The 17,709-nt window shown below is 40.6% G+C and overlaps 1 protein-coding gene across 5 annotated transcripts in view; it reads left to right on the top strand.

Moving 5' to 3' along the window:
- The window catches only part of rab11fip4b (RAB11 family interacting protein 4 (class II) b), a 54,622-nt gene that overhangs the window by 13,739 nt on the left and 23,174 nt on the right, over positions 1-17,709 (top strand). The window contains exon 1 of one of the 5 annotated variants that reach the window (XM_046411043.1): positions 10,099-10,599. The exons of the other annotated variants lie outside the window; for them this stretch is intronic. Within the exon in view, the coding sequence (XP_046266999.1) occupies positions 10,522-10,599 (78 nt within the window). The 5' untranslated portion in view covers positions 10,099-10,521. Of the gene's footprint in view, positions 1-10,098; positions 10,600-17,709 lie in introns of those variants that run through there. 5 annotated transcript variants of the gene reach the window in all.

Raw genomic sequence — 17,709 nt, 5'->3', positions numbered from 1 at the left:
GCAGACTCCCACCAATGACAGTCAAGGACACACCGCCACTGAGCAGACATGATTATCCTGTAACTATAGGGCTATAAGGCAGGACTGCTAATGAACAGGAACATCACAAGTTCACCCTGACACTCCCCTTCCTCTCCTATTTTCTTTTCTCTTTTTCTCTCTTTCCATCTGTCTTGCGCACACACACACACACAAACTGCCTCTCTCCCATGATCTCACTGACTAGCAATGGCTATAAATCTTAGAGACAACTGACTTTTGCTCATTTCTGTTGCACTGTCCAATTCCCCAGTTTATGTTTGTTGATGCATATGTGTGCTGTACATACTCATTTACATATTCCCTCTGAACCTTCTGTGTCGTCAGCCACACTGTCTTTACACTTTCTGTCCCTTCACCCTCCTCATCTAAAAGCTTGATTGCAGAGCATTTGTGCACACACACACACACGCAAGAAATTCAGTTGCAACTTGCTGACAAATGACATTTTTCATTGGCATTTGATTACCTCAGACAATCCCACCATGATGATGTAGTGTGCGCGCATGTGTGTATTCAAAGAAGAGTTGCGATGTCAAACAAGTAACAAACTGCGTTAAAGGTGTCTTTTTATAGCAACATTCATATTGCTGATATGAGAATATTACATTAGGTTAAATTTTCGAGCTGCGGTGCAGTGCTGTGAGATGAGTGCATTTGTACAACATTTGTAAGAGAGCTCCATGTGTGTGTGAATGTGAGCGAGGCTGAAGTCAAAGAGGAAGCTGAAGAAATGGTAGTCATTTCTGCTGTTCCTCTTCAGCTAGTTATTCTGTAAGTGTGCATGACATTGTGTTGACTTTGAGAGTCTCTGAGAGAGTGTGTGTGTGTGTGTGTGTGTTGCCACAGGTCCAGACCGTCTGTTAGTGGATGGAGGTCACCTCCTGCCAGGAGCATCTGGGTGTAGAGCATTAAGCATGAGCATTTACACACACTCACATATATTTTGACTTGATATATACTTGAAAACCTGCATTTTTTCTGTGTTCTTGTGTGTTGTATGTTGCTTGTATACTCTCTACACAGAGATATTCAGATTTCACAGGCAGTCAGTTGGCAACAGATTTTTACCAATAACTTGCATAACAGAAATGCCTTGAGGGAATTTCTTAAAATGAAGCACAAATAAAGCTTGTCTTCATTGTGTTTATTTTAACCCAAACCATCTTTCTCTAAACCTGATGAAGTAAGTAAAACCAAACCTTAACATCAGTGTTGTTATAACACAGCAACTGATGTCATCCTGTCGAGAAATAAATGGCCTTGTTCTAATGATGTATTTTGTCACATAATGTGGCGGACTGGCTTAAAGAGAGTGTGTACAGTGCTGTGTATGCTTCTGCAGCCGGTCTGTCCTTACTGTATGGGTTTGGCTGCTCTCCTATGGCCTTTTTTTTTTTAGATGAAACCCCTCTTAACACTTTGCTTTGTTGACACTTTTAGCTTTTAATTTACAAGCAATTTCTCTCTCTGCTTGGGTTTTTCTGTCATTTAATCCCTGCGAGACAGAACAGACAACATTTAAACTGGCATGGGCTGTTAAGTGTCCTATATCAACAAAGAGTGAGGAGGTGACAGCAGCCAATAGAGAACACATGATGATGTGCAGTGTGTTGTAAATGTGAACACGGAACTGACACTTTCGAGGTACTCGTGTCTTTATTAAATATCAAACCACATGCATGTACAGACAAAACTAACTCAGACTCATTCAGTTACAACACAGACTGTGTTATGTGCACAGACTGCAGTCAGAGACTGAATGATGACTCACATGAAAGTGTCAGATCACTGAATCAGTGTGACCAACAAGATACGTTCTCTGTCATTTAGTCTTTGGTTTCTAGCAGTGTTTTTTTCTTCTACTTGAGTCTTTTATTCATGGTTTACTCTCTGCTGGTGGCCTTCTAACTGCTGCAGACCTTATTACCCTTGTGCCATTCATGTGCACTTAGTCTTATTAGATAAGATGTTTGACTCTTTCTTTCTTTCTTTCACTGTCTTTCTAAATTTTGTTTCTCTCCTCTCTCATCTCCCCTGATTAGAGCTGGAGGTCTGGGCTAAGCTCTGCTATACGTCTGCCTGTCTTGTTATCCATAATTAGTGTCCAGACCCTGTATTCTTCATTTCAAAGCTGATAAACTGAATTGCTTACAACAGCGCTGTTGCCCCCAAATCTGAGCCAGCACTATTTATGTTGCCCAAGGCCTGTGTGTGTAAAATCCTGCACCCTTCCTGTTCCTCCTCCTTCTGTTTTCTTACTTTACTTTCTTTCTTCTGTGTTGCTCATGTTTTATTAGGGCCTTACCTGATTTAATCATTGATATTCTCCACTAGCTGCTTAGATCCTCTCATCCGCCCCTCACCCCTCTTCGCAGTGTTTTGTTTCTTTGTTCTCCTTTCTTTTCCTCTCTAACTCAGGCCGCCCATCTTTTTTCTCCAGCCGCATCACTTTCTTTTTCTTCCCCTCATCTTTCCTTTCTTTTTCCTCCTTTTCTCCTGCATTCTCTTTCTGTTTATTTAATTGGGTCTCTGATTGTGATGCAATATGTGGACTGAATAGAAAAGCTGTCACGGGAGCTCAGTTCTGGATCATTGCCTCCTCCTTCTCTCCCTTTCTCCCCTTTTCTCTCCCTCTCTTTCTCCCTCTTTTGTACACAACAAAGATATACACACTCCCACAATGAGTGGGAGTTATGGCACTCTGTTCACCAAGCTGACTGGAAATGACCATAACAGCAGTTCTGTGTACTCGTTTAGTCCGATATGTTTTGATTCTTTCCAGCTCCAGGATCATCGCATTTTTTTGTTTTGCAAATATTTGCACTGTGATATTTTCTTGTTTACTATCAGCGATGAAAGTTTCTTGACGTCGCTCTGGCATCGACTTGTTGCAGCTGTGAGGAGATAGACTGATGAACAGCATGTGGGATGCGTTTACGAGGCAGTTTCACACATAAATGTTGCCTCCTCTTCAGGGTTGCAGTTCAGCCGTAAAGGAAGTTTATGCTTGCACAAACTGTTTCAACAGGTGTTTCAGTGAAATTGTGTCAGTGTCATAACGAGGTGACATACAACAACCTCACAGCAGGATAATATCCTTTTTCCAGGGAAACGCGAACTGCTTGTGAAAGAGATGAGTCTTCTTGGTGTAAATATTGTCTATGGCCAACTTCCTGTGTCAGCATGCAGGTGTTGTTTTTTTGTGGATAAAATGTTACAAAATATAACGCTCACTCCATTCCATGTTGAACAGATTATCACTGGTGTCTGGTTGTGATCTGGATATTGGTTCCAGTGCTGTGCATCCACTACAGTATGTGCTTTTGCTGTTGTACAACGTGTCTGTTTGCAAAGTACTACAAAGTGAAGAAAAACTATAATTTTCATGTGCAGGTGTGTCATTTGTAATTACCAAGAAATGAATATGCCCATTTATGACAGAGGACTAAAACATGTCTATGTGCAGCGGAGGCTTTGAAAATACAGTTTACCTGTCTGGTTAAAATACGTGTGTGATCTGTGTGCATCTGTGCATTTGTGTTGTTCATCTCTTTGAATTGTTCATTTATATTGCATGACCTTGGTCAATAACCCCTTTCACGGTTCAGTGTTTTCCCTCCTGTCTGTCAGGCTAATTAGTGGCCATTGTCTCATTGCATTGTTTCGGTTCAGCTCACACAGAGTGCCCTCTCTACCCACTGTAACCATTTAATAGAGGAAGTGAAAACTTTCAGTCAACCCTGAACATCCTACCAAAGCTGTGCAGCACTTCTTCTTGGCTCTGAGGTGCAAATACGTTTTGGTTTTTTGTTTTGTTTTTTTGGAAAAAACTTTGAAACACAAACACAGAATTCTTCTTGACTCCATATCATCCCATTCTAATGGTGTTTCAATTGACTTTCTCTTGTTTATTCCTATCTCCGCTTTAAATCAGACCTGTCTTTGTCTTACTCACTTTCTTGTTGCTTGGTCTCCTGCTTTCCAAAGTGGTCTGTTAGAGACTTGATGGATGGATGACCAGGTCTTGTATTGATGATCAGGCTTTGATCTATTGTCAGTCACCTGCTAGCAGGGCCTGCTCAGCATACTGACAGAGAAGATCCTGTGTGTTGGCTAATATTTAACATTTAAACATCCAACAGTAATTCAGTTCTGTCTTGTCTTGCAACCAGTTTGTCAAGAAATTGCCTCACATGGATGAAACCAGGCACGTTGAGGCACGTTAAACTGACTCTGACCCTGTTAGTTTGCACATATTAAAGGTACTCTTCTGTGTCTGTTATCCAAAAGCTGGTATATACATGTCAAAAGGCCACAAAAAAGGTGAGAAAGCATTGCAGATGGATGAGGATTTAACCGTGATTCAAATGGGTCTTCTCACCTTGTCAACTTACAGGCAATCAAGGTTTTGTCTTTGAAATGAATGGCAAAATACACAAATATGTGTTTCCACTGCACTGTCCTTTGGATCAGCACTGCATACAGCAAAATCTCACTGTACTAATGTGCATGGATTTGCATACCATCTTAAAGTGCATTTAGACTCTGTCTAAATGTTGTTGTACACTGGATACTTGCCTGTCATTCATAACTGTGTCAGAGTACAATGTGTCCTTCCATAAATGGATGCATTCTCACCATGTCCACGGTAATCAATACCTCCACAGCTGTGTGTGAGTTGTCCCTGCAGGCAACATTAACCCAGTAGCCTGGTTTTGCTCGTATTATGACCATATAGTCAGATAGATGAGACCCGCTGGTGCTTTCTTCTCTGTGTTGCTTCTTATATTTCAGTTTAATAACAATTTAGGGAAGACCTTGTTATGGCTATTCATTCGAAGACGGTATCTCTTGTTCCTCCCAGATCTGCAGTGGCAAGACATAATATCACTTATGTCTCTTGCTTGCTGCTTCTGTATGCATCATACTGTCTACTCACAGTGATGTATACTGTTGCATGGATTAAGTGCAATGATAAGTTTGAGGAAGTTCAAACTAAGTCGTTCATACTTTTTGTTTGGCATTACAGATTAATTTTTTTATGATAAGAATTAATATATCTGCCTGCTATTTAATATTTTATTTTTTCAGATATTTTTTATTTTTGTGTACAGTCTGTGCCTGATGTAGAAATTTCATATTGCATGGAACAGTTTCTCTGCTGTCTTTCTCTTCATTTGACTTTTGAATTTCCCCCCTCCTCATCATGTCTCCTTTGCGCTTGTCAAATTAACCTTCTACATTTATTCATCATCTTGATTTTCTGACAAACCCAGCAAACTCAATATAGCAGAAGCAGAAGCGATACTGCACATTTCAGCTCTATAAATCATTATCTTCCTCGCTCGTTCGCTGATTTGCTCACTCACACTCTACGTGACCCTTTCCTCTCACTGACTCTGCCACCTACATTGTCATTACAACAAGTCTCTTTAAGTTGTGCAGTTGGTGGTTGCATGTCGTCAGGTTCTGCAACAAATGTATGAGCGAATGTCCCCTTCAAAGCATAACCTTGTATAATGATAGAGGGTAACTGGGGTATCTAGAGTGCAACATTTCAGATTATGTGTAGTTATTAACTCACGATGTCACAGGAAGTCTTTAGGTACACATGTGGCAAACAGCTTTGCATATCTACAAGAAGTAGCAGCAGCAGAGTTAGCTGCATCATCAGTGCTCAACCTAAATAAGCGGCCAACCAAGCCACTGCCCACTGAAGAGTATCACTGCCTCATTTACTTCTTTTAAGCCTCTTCTGCTTCCTCTCTCATTCTATGGGGCCTTTCCTTCTCTTGCTCTATCCATCTCTACTCTCACCCTTTTTCTTTCTTATCATTTGTCTTGTTGCTTTGCGAACCCCAGCAGCTGGTGGAGAATCCCCACAGAGCTGTTTCAGCTGAACCCTGCAGCACACACACATATATATATATATATATATATCCACCAAGGTGTGTGTCACAGTTGTTTGCTTTAGCCCTGTGTCCATCCGTCTATGATGTAGAACCACCACTTCCTCTTCACCACTTGGCCTCATCCTCTTTTAATACTGCGCCTCCCTTCACTCTGTTATGCACCATCACAGAAAGTAATGTTTAAGGTCTCCTCCTGTCTGAATAGCATTAACATTACTGTGTTAACACTTTGTGAATGCACACAGTGAAAACCGGTCCGTTGGTCCATAACTGTGTCGCACTGTGAATGAGGCAGGTAGACATGAATGGAATTGTAAATGGCTTCTTTGAAAAGGGGGAAAGGGGCCAGCCCTCTAACAAATTGCACATAAACAAATAGCCACAGGCCATTGGCTGAGCCACTGCCAACATCTTTGAGAAGAGAGCAAGAGGGGGAGAGAGAGAAAGGAGACTGTAGGAGTGGTGCATTCCTTTCCACACAGTTAGGTTTTATTTGGCTCTCTCAGCTTGGATCATATCTCTTTCCTCCTCTTCATCTTTCTCACCCCCCCTCCCTCTTTTTCTTGTCACTCCATCAGTACTCACATCAAGCATGGGGACTCAAGCAGCTGCAGCTCTCTGACACCTACCACATAAGACTGGCCGACACACCGAGTATGAGTCATGAAATTAACACTGAAACACTGAAAATATGTCAGAAAGCGGAGGAGAAAGAGAGAGATAGCAAGAAGTCAATACGTTCACTGACATTTCCTTGTAATATTAGCAGCTTTGAGTCTTGGCTCAGGCTGCCATTACCTCTTGCCAGAAGCTGCTGAGTCCACTTAATGAAACAAGACATGAAATGGGGAAACCTGAGCTTAAACCAGAAAAGCATGACAACGTATACCTTGAGAGTATGAGATTTTACTATAATTACCACAACAACATGGGTTAATTTACAGATTAAAGTAATATTTGGTGAAATAAGGAAGAAAGACAGCCAGAAGGTAAAAACAATAATAATAACAGAAATGTAGCACACAGCAAATAAGAAAAAAACATGAACAAACCATCATCCATCTCTTTTTATTTCAAGTGGCACAGAGAGCAGAGGGGATTTATTGTGATGGCAGTCGAATGTGTGATTTATGTTTCCACAGCATGGAGAACTGGTCCTTCTAATAAAAGTAGGACAGCGGCAATATGGGAATCAGGGAAGTTCTCATATGATGATATTAAGAGGGACTGAATCTTACTGTAATATCAGTTAGTTTAGCCATGCAAAATAATACAGAAATATGCCAAACTACCCAACATTAGGTAAAGCTGCAAAAATTGTTGGTTAATCAATTGTTTGGTTAACAGAAAATGAATTGACGACTATTTTAAAATAAGTTTTCATGTTAAAAACATTTAATGGTTCCAGCGTCTCAAATGTGAGGATCTCCTACTTTTCCTTTCATTAATTTTAATTTATATTTACCAATGTTAGGTTTTTGTTGGACAAATCAAGCATCGTGATTGTGTTACTTTGTTCTCTGGGTAATTGTGACTGCATTTACTACAGGTTTCAGATTTTTTAGAAAACTAACCCAAGGGGGGGATTGTTCTGCCTTGAGTACTTTTGATGTTTAAAGTTCATTTTCCTGATTATACTCATGTACTGCTCCTTTAGTAACAATCTCTGTGTAGGATTTTTACCTGTAAGAAAAAGCACAGTATTTTTACATAAGATGTAAAGGATCTGAATATACCCTACATCACCACCCCACGTCGACAAAACACCAGCTCACCTCTATCCCACATCTCTGCAGCTACCCTCTGTGTCTGTCTTTGCTTTCTCTGGCTTGTTACCCAATCAGTTTAAGCTATTTCACAATACTTGTCTAAGTTGTTATTCAGAATTAAAGGGTTCATGTTCAAGGGTAACTTATAAACATCCACTGATATATCATTGATATATCACAGGTACTTGTATACTGACATAATGAATCATAATAATAATCTGAATTCATTAGACCAGAAATAAGGAGCACATGTAGTACACTCTGTCTGCCATCATATCATGGTAATGTCCATATGATCTTTTACTTGTTATTAAAACAAGTTGAATTTTAAACTGAATTTGCAAAACAGCTCCACTGGAGACTGAAGTGTAACACAGATAAGGGAGCCTGGTCTGGCCTCCAACTAGAATAGGAGCAATTTAAAAGATACAAGTGGAGGAGTTGCAGCTAAAAGAATGATTGAAATACCCCGCGGAGCTGAGATAAGAGAGAAATAATGGTAAACATTATGGAGAGCCCACTCATAGAGAATATTTCCCTGAATTTATTTAAAACTTCTGCCAACTCTTTGAGGAATGAATTATATGCTTAGGGGCACAACAGTAAGACCTCAAGTACTGCCAAATTGCTTAGAAATAGAATTTTTTTTTTTTGTAAAATTTTAGAAGATATATAGCAAATGGATTTGACCAAACATGCTCTGGAAGAGAAATGTTGTGCAGAAAGTGCAGAATGTAAGTGCAGAAATGTTGCTTATCTTAGCTTCACTGATTCTTTTAAACCAGCAACAAACTTTAATAATGATAACCCTAAAAATCAACTCTTGTAATCCACTAATTGTGAAAACTTAGTTCTCCTTTGGTACAGAACTCAATTATCTCACCAATACAACACATAGTATCTGTGTTGTAAAAAAAAAACAGCTTTACATGTAATATTGACCAGCATATGTTTTTCAGAGGGATTTGAGGCTTTTCTCAACTTTGAGTCATGTGATTCTGCAAATGAAATGTGAGCATGTAAGTCACCCTCATCGGATTAATCAGAGTTCAGTTTGGGAGGTGAGAAGTAACTGGATTGTTAAGACTTTGTGTTAGAGCTCAGAGGTACAGTTTATATAATGATATGAAATTAGATTATGTTTATTATAATGCTGTGTAGAGCTGCACTAAAGATTATTGATTAAGTTGTAAGTTTTTTTTAATCAAAAAAATTAATCAGTTAATTCTCATAAATATATATATATATATATATATATATATATATATATATATATAGTTTTAAAAAATAACCATCAGATTTTTCCTACGCCCAAGTTGGCATATTTAAGTTGGTTGTTTTGTTTTATCTATTTGGGGGCAGCCATGGCCTAGGGGTTGGAGAAACGGCTTGTGATCGGAGGGTCACTGGTTCCCCCCACCGGACGGGCAGGAAAAATTTGGGTGTAGTAGAGTGATTAATGCGAAAAATGCTCCCCCCTCCATTAGCTGGCTGATGTGCTCTTGAGCAAGACAGTTAACCCCCCAATATGCTCCCCGGACTGCATGTAATTTGCCTTGTGTTGCGTGTGTGTTCAACTAAGGATGGGTCAAATGCAGAAGACGAATTCAGTGTGCGTATGTAAAAATATATATACTGTCAATAAAGCTGATTCTTCTTCTTCTTCTTCTTCTTCTTATCTGTCCAGCAGTCCAAAGTCCAAAAGTCTTCATTTTAACCACATGGAATACTAAGAAAACCAGCCAGTGTTCTCACTAAAGAAGCTTGAAACAGAGTATTTTTCTGATTTTGCTTGAAAAATTACTTTAACCATGAATCCATCTCTTTAGCAGTTGTTACTTCATTCTCTGTCGATCAGCTAGTTGATTTATTGACTAAATGTATTATATTGTATTAACTCCAATACTTAAAGATTGTGTCGTCTCCTGTTTTTAAAGGACACATTGCACATACGTGATTTTCTGAACTCACTGCTTTGCTGTTGCATCTCTTCCTCTCTCTAGTGCTTCCCTTTTCTTCTTCAGTTTGTGACTAACCAGTCTTTTTCTTTTTGACCCATCTTGTGGAATCTGCTGCATCACTGAAGACAAACTGTTTCAGTTAAAGTGGCAACTGTCACCTCCCTCCCCCTCTTCACAGCCCACACAAGCACTGGCTTCTTCTACAGCACAGACAGACAGAGAGGCAGGCAGGGCTTGATATGCAAATATAGCCTGAGTAGGCGGCAGCCGAGGGCAGAGTGTGCAGCAATGTGAGGACTCTTGCAAGCCCCGCCCACAGAAGCCAGTTGCTATGCAACCACCCACAAGGGGGGGGGGGGGGGGGGGGGGCAGGTGGAGGGTAGAAGGAGGGGCCAATGAATTCAACAACTGTTGCCTGATCTGAGCTCTCACTGTGTGAATGCGAGTCAGCCGGCAAACCGGTCAGCGAGAGAGAGGAAAGTGTGTGAGTGTGAGGGTGTGAGGTCCAGAGTCTTTGGTTGTGTTTGTGTGTGTGTGTGTGTGTGTGTGTGTGTGTGTTACAGAGAGAGAGAGTGAGAGAGGCAGTCGCAATCTCTGTCGGTGGAGGAGAAGCCAGGCAGCCGGTTTTAAAGTGAACGATACATCCTGCAGCGCTCCTCTGCCTCTCTTTGGATTATACCACAAACGGGGACTCACCCTTTGGACTATCCCGACACTTCCTCCTCCGCCTTCGCTAGTCTTTGAAGGGAACACCTGTGTGTGTGTGTGTGTGTGTGTGTGTGTGAGAGAGAGAGAGAGAGAGACAACAGACTAAGCCCTGGTGAACAGGGCGAGTGGATGACTTCAGTGGATGAGGGTTTGGCTGGTGGAAAGAGGGGGACTTCAGACTATGGACTCCCCTCACTAGTAAACAGGGTAAGCGACCGGACTGCACCCAACCAGCTGGAAAACGAGGATAACGAAAGAGTTCTTGACAGATTGGGAGCAAAACAGAAGAAAGACTAAAGCAGGGAGACATGAGGTTTTAGTGAAAGAAAGGCGAATACATCAAGAAAGAGGAGTTAGTTTTTAGTGAAGGGGGAAGAGCGGTGAGTTTAAATGGGGGGTCAGCAGCACTGCAGAGTCCATTGTCCCCAAATTTGTGTTTGAATGTGTGTGTGTGCCCCGGTTCACGGCTTCGCTGTCTGTCTTGTTCAGCTCTTGGCGTCTGTATCATCACACTGCACTGTTCTGTCTCTTCTGGTTGTATCCTTCGTGATCATTTCCTCTTCCCTGCCTCAGTTGCTGGTGGCTCTGGTGAGGCTCAGCATCCCTCTGATGGTAATGGAATTAATTGAAAATCACAGTAGCTGGAAGGAGAGGGAATGACAGACCAGGAAGGAGGGAAAGAGGCAGAAAGTGTGATCAAAAGAAGTGAGCAGCTAACAGGGCAGACATGGACTGTCCAGGCGTAGATCAAAAAAGAGAAGGGGAATGGCGTAAACGAGAGGGCATTAATGCAAGGCGGTGTAGGCTGCCAGTGTCTGTCATGTGTTTTTGACAGTATTCATCTGAAGTCATTATGTTGTGTGAGTGTGATTCAAGTTGTTCCAGTCGGTCTATTCAGGCATTAGTTCAGTGAAAATGTGGAATTTTATGCCATAACAATCACCCTGTGTTTTGAACCACCACACTGAAAATGTACTGTTCGTACTGTACTGTATTGTAAACATACTACTCACTTTGTTCATTTAAAGAAATTTGATTTGCTTTTAGAAGATTTTTTCATGTTGCAGATCATGTTTACAAGAACGTCAGATTGCCTTTTCTGACAGTGTCAGCATTTTAAATATAGAGCTATTTAGATGGTCTAAAAATGTGACAACATTGGCAACACAGTAATATTTGCCCTTTTAGTCAAGTGCCGTTTTTTAATACAACTGAAACTTGTTGTACTTTTTGTTCCTTCTAATATTCATTCAGTACTCGAAAAACAGAGACCAGGTGAGCTTTATTTGTATTGTGGGGATCACAATAGCAACATGTGACGTCAGACTCTGTAGTCGTCTTTGAATACTCCTGGTCTGTGACTGGACATTACATAATGAGATTTACTTTTCTTCAGCCGAGCACGAAGTTTCCTGTTGATTGCCACGGGCTCCAAACATTCCTGGAAGGCTTTTGCTTTCTAATAAGATCATTTTTCATATATGCATATCATGAAGTTGCTTTTATACAGTAATTTGGTTTTGTTTCCCTGAACAAGACTGACATTCATTGAAGTGTCTCTGACAGCGAACAGTGTGTACACCAGGACTAGAATAACTAGATTAGCATGCAGCACTGAGCTGCACTGGGTGAATGGAGGCTAATCTGCTGCAGTTCCATACCTTCTGATAAACCGAGGAAGAGAGAGACAAGAAGGACTAACTCTCTGAACTTGTGCTAAACATCTGCAGAAGTTCTTTTTGTTGTTGTAGTTGTCTTTTTGGAAAAATATTTATGGGGTTTTGGCAAGTCACCTTCAGCAGCTGAGACGATGCAGTGGCCCGACCACCTGCTGAGTGTCTGCCGCTAACGACACACTCAGTTGGCCCCATTAAAGAAACAAGAACAAGAGGGCTGACCAACAGTCGCTTCGGAGAAAGACAATTCATATTGTTAAAGAAGAACAGCGAGGGCGGCAGATTTGAGCTCTGATGGAGATGGAGAGTTGCTAAGTGTTTGCGGTGTACAATATGAGTCAGGGTGTTTTGCTTTTCCTTGAAGATGAATCTAACTTCTTTTCTTGGAATCGCTCATACAAGTAATGGTGATAATTCAAGGAAAAATGACGGAATCATCTAAACTGGTAGACCTAAAACCATTAGTCAGTTGACCAAGTTAATCAGCAAAAAGTTTCGGGTTAATTCTTTGATGAAATTTCAGGTTCCTGCTCCTAAAATGCCAACCCAAGAAAGCTAAAGACATCACTTTGGACTCTGGGAAACTGTGAGGGACATTTTTTATTGTTCTTAATGTAACAAAAATAATCATGAGCGGCAGCCCCAGTTGACTCTGTTACACTGTCTGCTGTCAAAGCGCCCTCATGACTGAGTTAATGCAAACTTTCTTGTTTGGATATGAAGCGGTAGCTTGTTTAGTTCAAACACTTTGTTGAACCCTTCAGAACAGGTGACAGACACCCTGAGGACAAATGAACCAATTAACTCACATACGCACGCATGCACCTTCTTACTTGTGTGAGAGCTTCTCTTAATTACATTTCAGTGTGACAGTGATACTCTTTGGCACATGTTTGTTTTTTTATGACATGTGCTCGTGCAAATATTCAACTCTCTCTTTTTGTTTTGCAGCTTTGCTGTCACTAAAGGATTGGCAACACATGCAGAGGGATAGCATAGTGCAGCACAGCTCTTGGATCCTTGGGTTTAGGAGCAGAGTGTGTCTTTTTTCTACATTCACACACATACTTGTAGACGTAAAGCCTTGACTGAATGTGCTACGGTCAGCAGGATACAACAGTTGCGTTGCGTGCAGATTTTGTGATTCATAAGCTAAATTGTCTTTGTCATGTTCTCAGGGATTGTGACTTTTTATAAAATGCACTTCACTCATTAATTCAGACATATAAAATTGTCCTCCTTGTTTAATGCCCCTCCGTATAAACATCCCTCCCACACACACATGGAGTTTGACTTGAAACACTTGCGTCGGCACTAATTTCTTAAACCTACCTGATTTTACCACTTTACTCTTGTCCTAAACCTAATCTGGATGTTAATTTTCACCTTGAAATACCTTTCAAGGTACAGAAATACAACACAAGAGCACACACACTGCTTCATCTCCTGGGGTTTCCTGTGTGAACCTAAGCTGGGTCTCATTGAGAATACCTCCACACAGTCTCCAGTGTGCTGCTCCAGTCCCTCCCTACATTGTCCTTTGTCCAGCACAACATTCCTGGTAATCCAAGCAGCTACCTGATTCCCTTTAGGCTCAGGTGGAAACAAATCTGTGTATGTGTGTGTCTGTATTTGTGATTGAAACACTGTGCAGGGTTTAGAGATGCCATATTTTTATAGATGTGCAGGTGTGTGTGTGTGTCAACCTGTTCTAAAAGCCATGGTGTTAAAGTTGAACTTATTGTTTTTAAGATCAGGGAGCTGAATGAGCTGAGAGGAAGAGAGGCTTTATTTAAAAGTCTCCTGTGTTGTTTTTTTCTTGCACATTATTTCTTCTGGGTGAGTGTGTGTATGTGTGTGTGTGTCTCTCTCTCTTTTGCTTCTCACAGTGTTGACTTAACAAAATGTTGGTGAAGTATGAGTCATTACTTCCCCTTTGTGTAATGTGTGAGTGTGTGCATGCGTAGGAAGAGTATTGCTAACCATTTGAGCTCAATATTGCAGACAAGAAGGCAGATACACACAAATAGAGAATACGTAGGCTCTGATGGTATTTTGCAAAAGTGGATTTGTGTCAGTATGAACGTTGCTCAACGGATGAAGCTTATTTAAATATTTTTAATAATGATGTTTCCGTTGATTATTTCCTCCATTAATTGCTTATTTGTGTTTGAAATGCCAAAAATATTAAGTTTAAGCGAAGGGTTATGGTTAGCGAAGCGAAGCCTCTTATGCCCTCCTGTCTCTGTGCCTGTTGTTAACCACTGGTGAGATCTCAGTCTCACTGGTAATCCAGTCCAAATGCTGATTATCAGAGGAGAGGCATTAAACGCTTCACTTTTTAGGGGAATATTTCTGTGGTGGTAGCATTTGAGGAGATCAGGCATTGGAAGAATAGCGAGAAAGAGAGTGAAAGAGGATGAAAAGAACAAAGGGAGAGAGAGAAAGAGATGGGAAGCCTTTGCAGAGAAACGTCTCTTATCTCTGGAGCTCAGTCTGACATGCACAAGCAGAAAGACTGACTGACTCTTTTTCTGCTGACCTTCTTTCTATCACTTCTCTTTCTGTTTTCTCTCCCTGATCCATTTCTCAATATTCCCCACCTTCTTAATTTGTCTGTCATTCTTCTGCTCATCCTTCAGCACCCTTTTACAGCTGACCCGCACTGAATCAAAGCCTCATCAGTGCGGATCGATCCAGTCCACGTCAGTCCATGTGTCCTCCCGTTAGTCCCACCTCACATGGGTGCAGCACTGCTTCTCTGTTTTGTTCTCTCTGTCTTTTGCACAACACTTGTTTTGCTTGATTGTACAGCAACAGGATGGTTACTGCTCAACTAGTTATACAACAAGTATACAGCAGGGACAGCACATTTTCAAAGCATCTAAGCCGTATAATTCCTTTAATCTAGTTTTGCTCAAATGGCAAACCACAAACATGTTCCTCAAATATTTTTACAGGGCGGTTCTCCGTAGAGCTTTAAGATCACTTTGACTCTTCTAAGCATGACATTTTTTCTTTTGATGAAAGATGCTCAAACTTCTCAGACGCTGAAAATTTTTAACTGATATTACTGCAAATCAGCTTGCACGAAGAAATTCCTTCAGGCATTTGAAGAGTTTGGGCAAGACCTGCTCTAAAGTGTCATGAGATAACTTTTGTTGTAAACTGGCACCATATAAATAAACTGAATTGAAAATGCATGCATTTTAATAATATTTATGACATTTTATGCTGTATTCTGCTTTTGGTGATTGAGATTTTTTTATGCTAAATTCTGCAAAAGCAAAGAAGGTTATGATCACAACAAGTGAAACTAAATTAGAGTTTTCCTGGAATGTCACTCCAATTGTCGCACTGAGGAAATGAAATGTTCAAGTTGTGCCACTCTTACCCATTCATGCTCTGGCAGCCATCTCCCACTTTTTACTTTTAGATCAATAGGGCCTTGAAATGCATGTTCATCCTTATAATTCTCCGGTGTGCCAGAGGGGCAGATTAATGATTTGTTCAGCACTAAAATGGTATTGACCCTCAGCACTCAGCACAGACTGAAGGGGTGTGAGGAGAGGCGGATCGAGAGTCTGTTGTCGTCCTTGTTGTTCATTCTGAAAAAGAGTTTGGGCATTTGATGACTGAGATTGATGACTTTGGGATTGAACAGTAATCTTAAGTTAATTGGCCTTTCAGTAGGTGATTACTTCATGTCACTCTCACTGCCACTGTGTGTGTGTTTTTTATTTGAGTGCTCATGTAAGCTTGTCTGATGTCTGATGAGCTAATTAGTCAAAATCCCTGTTCACACAACTTGTACATGGTTTTTCCAATGAGGTGTCTAAATTATATATAGATATTTACGTAGCAAGAAAAGTCAAGAGAAATCAACAAAATGCATGTCATTTGTTCTGTAGAATAACACACAGAAGTGTTTTCTGATCTGATGCCCGACTGGCAGGACAGCATCGTTGTAATAACTGTTGAAAAGTAAATGTTTCATAATGTGACAACTCTGTAGTTAAGTCTTGATTAGGTTTGTAAGAGAGCAAAAGATAAAACACAAGTGCTGTGAAGAAGCATCAATATAAACATAGAAAACTGACAATAGAACATGAAAAAATATTAGCAAGCATGTCTGACTGTAATTAATGTTATTAATTATACTTGTGGTTTTCCTGCAAAGATATGTCAACATTTGAAGAAGGTCTGCTGTCCATGTCCTCTTAAGTTTCCTTTTTGGTGGAGCTACATTCTGTTAGTCAAATTTGACTTGACTTGACTTCCCAAGAATAACCTCTACCTATTTTTGTGCATGAGGAATTTGCATTGGGTATTTGGATGGTTTAATGATTTGCCTACAGGTTATGCCAGAGGAAACAAAACTGCAAGTAAATATGGGTAGGAAGAGTTTCACATAAATTTTAAGTGTGTCTCTGAATGTACCTTTGACTCCCACTCGCCTGTTTTAGTCCAAATCTCCGTCTTACACAAAGCACACACCTAATTTTGAAACAGCAAAATACTGAATGTGTGCCTCTCTAGCAACCAGTATTGTAGCTGTGACTGCAATACAGTAACATCATTTGCATCTGTATTCTATACAGTGGTCGTCCGCAGTGTTTCTCCACACCTGTACTGTGACAAATGCGTGAGCTTCAGGACTGTGTCAGCATTGGTGTGACTGGTATTTGTCATTTGTTATTCGTTACAAAAACCTCCATCTATGCCTTGCTGAAAAACTAATGCTGCTGCCAAGCTTAACTGGTCAAATTATTTTCCAGTTACCTTCAGCAGAGTTCCAAAGTGTTGCACAGATATGCACCAGTGCTCGTCGTGGGAGCTCAGTTGCCTCTCATCTTTTTGTCTGCTCACTCATCTCTCTCTCTCATCTCTTTTTCTTCCTATCTGTTTTCTTATCTATTTCTCTCTACTTGATATGTGTTGATCTCGCTCTCTCATCATGCATTTATATTGCAGCTGCAGTGGATGTAAATAATGCATTTTTCTGAGAGAGCCTGACTATATTAGAGTCTCCTTCTCACTCCGTCTCGTATGTAACTCTCCATGCTGCACAACCGTTTCGCTACCTGGAAAATCTGGGTTGACAGTCCTCGTGTCTTTACCAAATAGTGTCTGACCTGTATTTTTCCAGAGAAAGTTTACAGTACACAGATGCTCATTCATCCACGCATGACATGTAATAAATGATATGTAACAAATCTGTTACATGTTAGTCATTTAGTGATGATTGATGATGTGTAGAAGCTTGTGAACAGGGCTTGAGGTTGGGTGGGACACAGAGAACAGTCATAAACACACATAAGGCTACATTAGAGTCAATTCCATACTCATTTGACATTGTCATCCTAAACAAACACAACCACCAACACAAAGCAAAGGTCTGTTCACCCCATGTCAGAAAAGGAAGGAGACTGAATCTTTCTTTTTGTCTTCTTCATCTCTTTATCTTTTTTCCTTCTCTGACATTTGTCTCACCTGGGAGAGTGGGAAGTGGGAAAGCAGGAAAGAAATGATAGGATGTCTGTGTTTTAACTAGGTCAGGCCCTGCAGCAACACACTCACAGAGGGATCTGAGATTTTGGGATCAGAAATCTTTCTTCTTTTTTGTTTAAAGAAAAATGTG

The sequence above is a fragment of the Scatophagus argus genome, chromosome 2 (assembly GCF_020382885.2).
Source record: "Scatophagus argus isolate fScaArg1 chromosome 2, fScaArg1.pri, whole genome shotgun sequence".
NCBI classification, from domain to species: Eukaryota; Metazoa; Chordata; class Actinopteri; family Scatophagidae; genus Scatophagus; species Scatophagus argus.
Note: the sequence above shows the minus strand (reverse complement) of the source record. Positions and strands in the feature narration are given on the sequence as shown.